The following is a 10113-nucleotide window of genomic DNA, read 5'->3' as shown; positions in this document are numbered from 1 at the left end:
CATGATGAATGACCGGACATGAGAGAATAACCTAATTAAAGATGGACAGGCAGATATTAGGACGATAACAGAAACATGAATTATTACTAACATCTTAAAGAACAGAAAACTAACTAGTGACAAAAATACAAGAATCTATAGATAAGCAATACTTACGTGTGCAAACGCAAACAGACTGCAGGATCCCCAGGGAGCTACAAGACGTATAAATCTCCAACCTCTGCCTCTGTTCTGGATACTTCAGCTTGGATTGGATGTTTGGGGTTTGGACCATGGACTGTAATGAAGGATTATTGTTTTTATGCCAATGTGTCGAGTCTTGCATTTGATTCCTGAGCCGTACGACATAAAACCTCCTGAATCTTAGGCTTTAACCAGTTTAACAAGTACTTGTTAAATTCCCCAGTCAAAAACATCCCTCTTTTACCATGTAGTATTAGTTGTAGAGTACAGAATACTCTAGGTTTAATTACTAAATAAATCTTAGTTTGATTACGGACTCAAATTTGCCATTTGATTAAGTTAAAGGCCAATTCAATTAGATATTTTTTTAATTTATCGTTCTGTCTTAATTAAAGTGTAACCTTTCTAGTAATAATCCTCAGAAAAACACAAAAACACAAAACTGTCCTGATCATTCTGTAAATCTCTTAAAGAGATCACTCAACGGCAAGTAAAGAATCCATCATTCAGACTTACTTTTCATTGACTGAGGCAGAAATATTTACAGATTGCCATTCATTTTTTTCTTGTGATTTTTTTCCCCTTATTTGCATTTTGTTTGTTCAGTTTGAACATTTTTAGCGTGTGTCTCTAGTGCTTTTGATGTTGATGACCTCTGTAAAGCATTGTGTGTTACACATGACTGTCTGAAGAATAACTCCATAATTTACATAAAGTGCTTTAATGCTCTTTACCTATTAAGCCATTCTGCCCATTAAAGTGTGTCAGCTTTTAGTACTATCATGTACACTCACCGGCCACTTTATTAGGTACCCCATGCTAGTAACTGGTTGGACCCCCTTTTGCCTTCAGAACTGCCTCAATTCTTCGTGGCATAGATTCAACAAGGTGCTGGAAGCATTCCTCAGGGAGTTTGGTCCATATTGACATGATGGCATCACACAGTTGCTGCAGATTTGTCGGCTGCACATCCATGATGCGAATCTCCTGTTCCACCACATCCCAAAGATGCTCCATTGGATTGAGATCTGGTGACTGTGGAGGCCATTTGAGTACAGCGAACTCATTGTCATGTTCAAGAAACCAGTCTGAGATGATTTCAGCTTTATGACATGGCGCATTATCCTGCTGAAAGTAGCCATCAGAAGTTGGGTACATTGTGGTCATAAAGGGATGGACATGGTCAGCAACAATACTCAGGTAGGCTGTGGCGTTGCAACGATGCTCAATTGGTACCAAGGGGCCCAAAGAGTGCCAAGAAAATATTCCCCACACCATGACACCACCAGCCTGAACCGTTGATACAAGGCAGGATGGATCCATGCTTTCATGTTGTAGACGCCAAATTCTGACCCTACCATCCGACTGTCGCAGCAGAAATCGAGACTCATCAGACCAGGCAACGTTTTTCCAATCTTCTATTGTCCAATTTCGATGAGCTTGTGCAAATTGTAGCCTCAGTTTCCTGTTCTTAGCTGAAAGGAGTGGCACCCGATGTGGTCTTCTGCTGCTGTAGCCCATCTGCCTCAAAGTTTGACGTACTGTGCGTTCAGAGATGCTCTTCTGCCCACCTTGGTTGTAACGGGTGGTTATTTGAGTCACTGTTGCCCTTCTATCAGCTCGAACCAGTCTGGCCATTCTCCTCTGACCTCTGGCATCAACAAGGCATTTCCGCCCACAGAACTGCCGCTCACTGGATGTTTTTTCTTTTTCGGACCATTCTCTGTAAACCCTAGAGATGGTTGTGCGTGAAAATCCCAGTAGATTAGCAGTTTCTGAAATACTCAGACCAGCCCTTTTGGCACCAACAATCATGCCACGTTCAAAGTCACTCAAATCACCTTTCTTCCCCATACTGATGCTCGGTTTGAACTGCAGGAGATTCTCTTGACCATGTCTACATGCCTAAATGCACTGAGTTGCCGCCATGTGATTGGCTGCTTAGAAATTAAGTGTTAACGAGCGGTTGGACAGGTGTACCTAATAAAGTGGCCGGTGAGTGTATGTATTTCTGCTGTATAAGGTGCACTGCTGTGTTTTTTGTGCTGATATATTAGTCCTACACAGGTCAGATTATGGCCTTCCATCTTATCACTCTCACCTTGTGGTCTTGGGAAGTTGCTGTTTCAAGAACTGCAAAACATGATCTTCAGCTGAAGGATGTTTTTAAGTTGTGTGTTAAGGGAAATTATCTCTTCTTCATCGACGGTTGTTCTCAACACGTTTCCTTTTCCGTCCCCTTGAAGTTTCAAAATGTTCCAACGAGATTTCAACTGAAGCTGCGGAGACAAACTCAGCTTCTGAAAGCGGACTCAGCTTTTCTTCAGGAGATGCGCGTTTATTATGCGGTGAGAGTGAACTCAGCTTCCTACTTGAACCCATGACCAGGTGATGGAACATGTCTCCAAGCAAAGATGTCAATAACAAAAGCTTCCAGGCCTTTGATCGACAGCAGCATAAACACTCCCACACCCTTTAGAGCTCAGCCGGTACGCAGAGTCAGTACAGTTTCCTTTGCTAACCACAGATGAGGCGTTCTTCACCCTCTTCAGTCTCTGAAGCTTGCAACAGAGACTGAAGGCATCCGTGTGTGTGTGTGTGTGTGGCAGCTTGCCCGGAGCCTCTGTTTCGGGATGAAAGCCCAGTGGTGGAGCTGTGTGTTGGGACTACTCTGCATGCCGGCTGGGGTTATACTGGAAACCTGGACGGGTGAGTTTGGTTTGAAAATCAAGTTGTGGGTTTAGTTTCTGAAGAAAGTTAATGATTTGGATTCATCTTTCCCTGTGGTTTTGAAGAAAGGTGTTGCGTGCTTTGGGGCAGGATGTTCAAACTTCAATACTTTTGCCAGCGTGCACATGCAATCATCAGCGGTGACAGTACACTTGCAGGTCGAGCTGGTACTTTTCATACTGGGTTGCATGTGGACAGGGCCTTGCAAAAAAAATAAACAAGTTCACAATTGATCTCGTCACAAATCTTAATGCATTTGGTTGGAATCTCATGCCCAACACAAAGCAGTGCATAATTGCAAAATAATTGTAATTATTTTTTCATATGAAAATCTGAATAAAGTGGGGTTGCATTTGTATATAGCCTCCTTTACTTTGATATCCTCAGATAAAAGTCAGAGCCAATTTTTTTTTTCACAAGCCCTCAAATTAGAAAACAGACTCCCCCTGTGTATAGTATGATCTACAGAGAAACCTTCATTTTGTTAGAGAAAACTAGTGAACAAACAAGACCAGGAAGACTAAGGAACACAGCACACAGGTCAGGGAGACAGCTGTGGAGAAGTGTAAAAAGGTGCCAGGTTGTAAAACAATATCCCATGATTTTAAGGCCTCATGGAACACCATCAAAAATTCAAAAATGGAAAGAGTACAGCAAACTACGAACTTTATTTTCACCAGGGAAGCAGCCAAGTGGCTCACTGTAGCTCTGTAGGAGCTGCAGAGATCCACAGCTCATTTAAAATAATCTGATATAACTACTGTAAGTTGTTATCTCCATAAATCCAGGCTTTATGAATTATCTGTTTAAAGTTTGCCATAAGTCATTCAAGGGACATCCGAGACATATGGAAATAGGTGCTCTTGATCAAAAGAGATCAAAGTAAAACTTTTTGGCTTGCAACACACTTTGTGTGACAAAAAACTAACGCCATACATCCTGCTGAACACACCTTAGCCTTTAATTAAGAATCGGTGGCAAGATGTCAATGTTGCTGTTTCTAGATGCTATCTATTGAATAATGGTCAACGGGTTTAGTCCCTACATGTGAGGTGAAGACTCCAGTCACGCTTGGAGCGTTATTAAGCAACTTTAGAGGACCAGTGCTTTCCAGCTTGTCATTCACTGACTCGGATGAAGACCACAAGCTGAAAGGTCATAGAATCAAGTACTTCAAGGTCGGTGAACTTTGGACAGTGAAACATCAAAGGATCTGCAGCTGTAATCGCAGCACAAAGTAGTTCCACAAATTTTGACCCAAAGGGACCGGATACAAATGCACACCACCCTTTTCAAATTTTCATTTGTGACTTTTTTTTAAGTGAATTATAAATCCTTTTGCAAGGCAAAGTATCAGGTTCCCACTTTTTCACAGATCCAAGGGGCTCAGACACCTAGCAGAATGTATGTAATGACTAAAACTGAGCGCATGAAATGTTATTAAATAATCCACGTAATGATTGTGAAGTTAAGTGAAAGTGGTGTTGAGCTGAAACATCTATGATTTTTTATGAATTCACACACAAAAAACTTTTATTGATCAGATAACACTTATTTTATATTGAAAACTATTTATCCATCACTGTGAAGTTGACATGGTCTCTGACAGTCCATCTCTTTCTCCGGCAGCTTTCCAAACCCCCTCGTCCATTTCAAACGTGAGGGTCAATTCGTCGCTTGAGATCAGATGCACCACAACCCTGGAGAGGCCTGTCGGCCTCTCTCTAAAAAGGCACTTCCTCAAAGATGAGCAAATTCTGTACCTTAGCTTTCGAAATGGAAAATATTTCAAGGACACTAAAGCGGAGAAATTCAAAAACAGAACTGGTATAACCGAAGAGCAGCCAAATCAAGGGGTCAAGTACAGCTTCAAGCTACAGCTGTCCCTGCTAGGGCTGGAAGACACAGACTTGTATTATTGCAGGTGGACATATCTTGATGAAGTTACATACAAACACATTGACCTGGACAGCAATGGAACCGTCATCATCGTTAGAGGTGAGATGAACCGCGGTGCCTCCTCATCTCCTTAAAGCTGTAACACAAACACATGTTCTTGTGCATAAAAACGCCCTTGTTTGACTCTTTCCATCACAGAGGATGGACCCGTGACAGAATGCAGCAACAGCACTGTGGATCTCACCTTGATCTGCCTAAGCATCGCCGCATGTACCACCATTTTGCTCATCTTCGTCGGAGCAGTGATGGTGAGGTGCACGAGGGTAAGCGTGACCAGCTCTGATTGAAAAAAAAAAAAACAATAAAAATAAAATGCACCAACTAAGAGTTTGAAAGCATGTGCTCAGATTGATCTCGTTGCGTTCCCACAGTTTAAAAAGCGCTTCACACCAGGCAGGCCTTACGCTCCTCCCTTACCTCCAAGACCTTCACGACCTCCCAGACCCAGCCAGCCTCAGCACCCTTACCTGCAGCAGCAGAACGTCCACCACTGCCCCTACATGATGACGTCCACCAACAACTACGGCAGCTGGGGCAATCTGTGATGCCCCGAGCAAATGCAAACTGATGATAAAATCTAAGGGTTGCAAGCAAAGGCCGCGAAAACTACTCCGCCTGAAAATAGTGGAGGGAATTGGTTATGTTTTCAGTCAGCTTGTAGCAACACCGTTGACTTCCTTTTAGACACAAATAACTGTTTTTATCTGCAGAAATGTGTCTCGGCTACCACATCCTGAATGAAGCGAGGCTGTGTGTGTGTGTGTGTGTGTGTGTGTGTGTGTGTGTGTGTGTGTGTGTGTGTGTGAGAGAGAGAGAGAGAGAGAGAGAGAGCTCTATTTGTGACTTAAAACTGCAAAGCCAGCTTTTTTTTCTCCTTTCAATATTTTGCTCGTATTGTAGGTTTGCTTGACCCATTAAGTTTTGAATGTACATCAGTCTGAAAGTCTGAAATGAATATGACCTATTTACCTTTTGCCTATTTCAAGATGTGCAATAGATTAAAAGTGTTTCCTTGAAGTTGCCTCGAAGAGTCTTTAAGAACTTCCCGAAGCATTTTAAGCGTTACTGCACAGCTGGGTTCTGTTCAGATGAATATCCATCTACGATTTAACAATCAGGTTGGGGAGAAAATGTTACAAATACTGAAACTAATTTAGAGAGTGAAACAGGCACCATTGCACTTTTTGTGCAGCATTACTTAGAATTAGACAGACTTTATTCAACTGCACATTCATGATGTGCATTTGAGCGAAATGTCACTGCAAAAGAAACATTATATATATATAGGTAAGTATTGGTCATTTGTCATGAATGTGGTGGCAAAAAAATACATTTTATATGTACAGAAAAGTTATGTGTAGGACCATAGGAATAGTGCAAGTATATGTAGCAGTGAGATGCTTTGCCACAATAAATGGACCATATGATAATGCAGAGTATAGTTACTAAGTGACCATGTAAAGTGACTAGATTTGTATGTATGGGAGGGGGGACTATTGTGAGTTTAGCTGTCTTATTATGTGTGGAATGAAGCTGTTGCAGAATCTGGTTGCTCTGCCTTTGAAGTTGCTGAACCATCCATGATGGGGGTAGAAGAGGTATTTTATGGTTGTCTGAGCCCTGGTCTGGCAGTGTCTCCCGATCATTTTCTCCACTGTCCTCATCACTCTCTCTACACAGTTCCAGGCTGAGGTGTTGCAGGCCCCATACCAGGCAGGGATGCAGCTGGTCAGGACGCTCTGTATTGTTCCTCTGTACACAAACTATCTGGAAACAACACATGAAGGTGCTGGTCTGTATCGAAACAAAACGATCAGAACGGCGTTGTTTCTCATTTAGGTTCAGTAAAAGCTGTTGAAGGTTTCTTGATCTTACAGTGACTTAAAAAAGTATTCATGCCTGCAAACAGTAACATCTTCAGTGTTTTTTAGTTGGATTTGTATGTAACAGACTGACATAAACAAGTGCATTATTGTGAGCTACAGGTAAAATTATGCACAATCTTGTTTTGTTTTTCCCAATAAAATCGGAAAAGTGTGCCATTTATTTGTATTCAGCCACATTTACTCTAATACCACTAAATAACACCAAGAACAACCAATCCAAGAGTCTGTATTGTCAAATATGTTGTCATAATTACATTTTGGTGAGACACCAGATCAGAAATCACACATAAAATACAAACACAAATCAAGACATATGTGTGCCCTTGTTAACAGAGTCTATTTGAATTTCATTTAACATCAATATAAATAAAAAGTCCCAGAAGATTTGAAAATAACAGTTATTTAACAAAAAACAGCATAAAGATCAAGGAACAAGGTAAACCAGGTGAGGGAGATATTTCTGGAGGAAACATGAAATACGTTTTGTTTTTTTAAATGGAAGAAATTTAAGCAAGAGGTAGAGACGTGCCTCGAAGGGCTTATAGTTGTGATGACAGTGAACAGATGCTGTGTGACGTATTCATGCAGCGGGTCTCCGTACCGATGTAAGCCACATTTAAAAACCTTGCATCATTTCCCTTCCACTTCACAAACATCTACTCCTTTCTGTTGGTCTGTCACATAAAATGCCAGTTTAACACACTGAGGTGTAGTGGTTGTGTTGTGGCAAAAGACCTGAAACCAACCGCAGATATGTGAGAATTTGGGCAACGCACCGACACCTCACACATGTAAGCTGGTTGTCTGTGATAAGAAGAAGGTGATCAATGATGCAAAACTCCTATGTTTTTGTTTAAACGTGGGAAATCACCTACACACCAGTTGCTAAAATGGGCCAGCTTGTTAGCGTCATATTGTAGAATTATCTAGAAACGTTTTTCATAATAAGAACAGCCACGGTCAAAGTAAAATAGTTAGAATTTGAGAGGTAGATACATTTGGAGTCATGTTGTCATCTTGTTATAACAAGATCAGAGTTCATCAGATAAAATCTTATTTTGAAACCTTTCAGGGTTTCTAATATCCTGCTCGAAATGCTATTGTCCACAGTAAAATAAGGAATCCGCTAAAATCTTTTGGAGAGGTGAAACTGAACTTCAAAGATTCGAAGATTCTTTATTGTCACCGCGTGCTACCGTGGTGAAATTTCTTTTTGGCCACTCCGGCTAAGAGTACACATAAAAAAGACAAACAAACAAACAGGCAATGAACTGTAAGGGTTAACAGTGTATTGTAAGGGTTGCAGTTTATTGTTCTGTTTTCTCATTATAGCGTTCAAAAGATTAAAACATTTAAAAGATGAAGATTCAAAAGTTTGTATGGAGTAGTTGTCCTTCATGAGTCACAGATAATAAATAATGAGGTAGTACGGTGCTTATTGAACAATGATGTTTTGAGGCTTCATTTACAGAAATATACATTTAACTATTCTGAGATAATAATGTGACAGTAGACAGTAACATTAAGGTGACTGTAACGTATGGTGGGCTAGTAACAGTGGGGTGATTTTAAAGCGTTGGACTGCAGTCTAACATCAGGGGGCGATTGCCCTCACAGCTCTTGGGAAGAAGCTGTTCCTAAGTTTATTTATTTAGGCTTTGAGGCTTCTGAAACGTTTACCTGGGAGAGGGGCAATCAGCACATTGCCTGGGTGGGTGGGATCAGTGGAGATGTACATAGAAGATGACTGATGACACCATAAAATTAAAGAAGGTCAGCAGGAGCGCTTCTTTGCTCTCCAAAAATCCTCCACCTGAGTCCTGCTCTAACTCTTCCTGTATCAGTGTTGTGACTCCAGTCCAGTTTATTGTTCAGGTAAACACCCAGGTACCTATAAGAGTTCACTATCTCGACATCAGTTATCTGGATTTGAGTCGTCCTCATCCCTGATGAGACCGAGTATGGCAGAGTCATCAGAGAACCTCTGAAGTTGGCAACCTGGGGAGCTGATGGAGAGGGTGAACAGAAATGGTGCCAGCACAGTTCCCTGCGGTGCATGGGTACAAGAGCACTGCAGGGAACAGTGCTGACGCCACAAATATTTTCTAAACTTAGCAAGAACAATAGTGTGCTGGGTAGGGTTAGTTCCAAAATTATCTGTTTGCAGATAACTGTGCCCACCCCTGGGTACTACAGACCAGCCTTTCAGAAACACAGCCCCATGTGCTCACATACTGCGGTCAAACAGTGGTCCACTCCAGCTTGTCCTTTAGAAGTGGTGGTTAGATCTCAAGCCTGCATCAGGTTGGTGTTTATGCAAGCAAAGAGTAGAGGAAAAATGGGGGAAAACATGATCTCCTATGACGATATCTTACATTGGAAGTGGACTTACATTGCCTACTTTCTCACCTCTTTAAGAAGTCCCATGACTGGGTCAATTCTAACACATGAAGCAGGTAGGATATGCATCCTATGCTATGAACCAGAGTGAAATTGGACCAATACTTGTGTAAAGTGACAGATTTTCCACTAACAAAGTCAAGGTTAGCTGTGGAGTATCGGGATGCCAGGTCACACAACTTTAGGACCAAATGTAACCTCAGAAATTGCTTTAAAATAATACTGGCTATAATAGTCCCCAGTATTACAAATTAAAAATAATTATTATTGCATTATACACAGTACTAAATCAGGTGAAATAATCTAATACAGCCTGCTTTTTTTTTGTTGTTGTTTATTTGTGTCAGGGATTGAATATAAAATAGGAATGTAAATTACATTGGGCTTTCAAAACAAACTACAAAAAAGTACAACCTGAGGGGAACTTGAATGGTGACAAAATAATTCTGAAATCATTACTGATGAAGACAAATATTGTCCAAGGTCAAGGGGGTGATGTACCGAAGGTATGTTTTATTTTTCCAGAATACCTCCAAACTATAAAACCCTTCTCTATCTCAAAATGATAGATATGATTGCTAAGGTACTAAGTCTAGAGGTACTAGATCTGTAGACCCGAGGAGGAAAATAAAGAGGAATGTGTTACACAGAGATAAAATTTTCAATGAGTGATCAAGATTTGGCCACAGCAAAACAAAAATAGCATGAAAATTTGCAAGTAGAAATGCTAAATTCAAACTAAAAACTAAGTTAGTTTTATCAATTACAAAGTAAAGTGTAAAAATCGGTGTAAACAACACACTACAGTTATGTTTTCTATAATGTGTGCCTGACAGTACATTACTGCAGATAATGGGACCATTTTACATCTTGCTCTTTTTTTCTCAACTATTTCCAAGGTGTCCTTGAACCAATAAATTATCCACCTCAAAGGGCTGGTCTTTAAGTGACTTTA

General features: G+C 40.8%; 1 protein-coding gene across 1 annotated transcript; it reads left to right on the top strand.

Moving 5' to 3' along the window:
• Positions 1–2209: 2209 nt before the first annotated feature.
• LOC105927401 lies at positions 2210–6139 on the top strand. Its single transcript, XM_012864135.3, has 4 exons — positions 2210–2892; positions 4543–4911; positions 5011–5135; positions 5244–6139. Exons 1-4 carry the CDS (start codon positions 2817–2819, stop codon positions 5415–5417), a joined length of 744 nt encoding a protein of 247 aa, XP_012719589.2. The 5' UTR covers positions 2210–2816; the 3' UTR covers positions 5418–6139.
• The last annotated feature ends 3974 nt before the right edge of the window (positions 6140–10113 follow it).

Source organism: Fundulus heteroclitus, chromosome 10 (genome assembly GCF_011125445.2).
Source record: "Fundulus heteroclitus isolate FHET01 chromosome 10, MU-UCD_Fhet_4.1, whole genome shotgun sequence".
In the NCBI taxonomy this organism is placed as follows: domain Eukaryota; kingdom Metazoa; phylum Chordata; class Actinopteri; order Cyprinodontiformes; family Fundulidae; genus Fundulus; species Fundulus heteroclitus.
The sequence above is the reverse complement of the archived record's forward strand: the minus strand, read 5'-3'. Positions and strand labels throughout refer to the sequence as shown.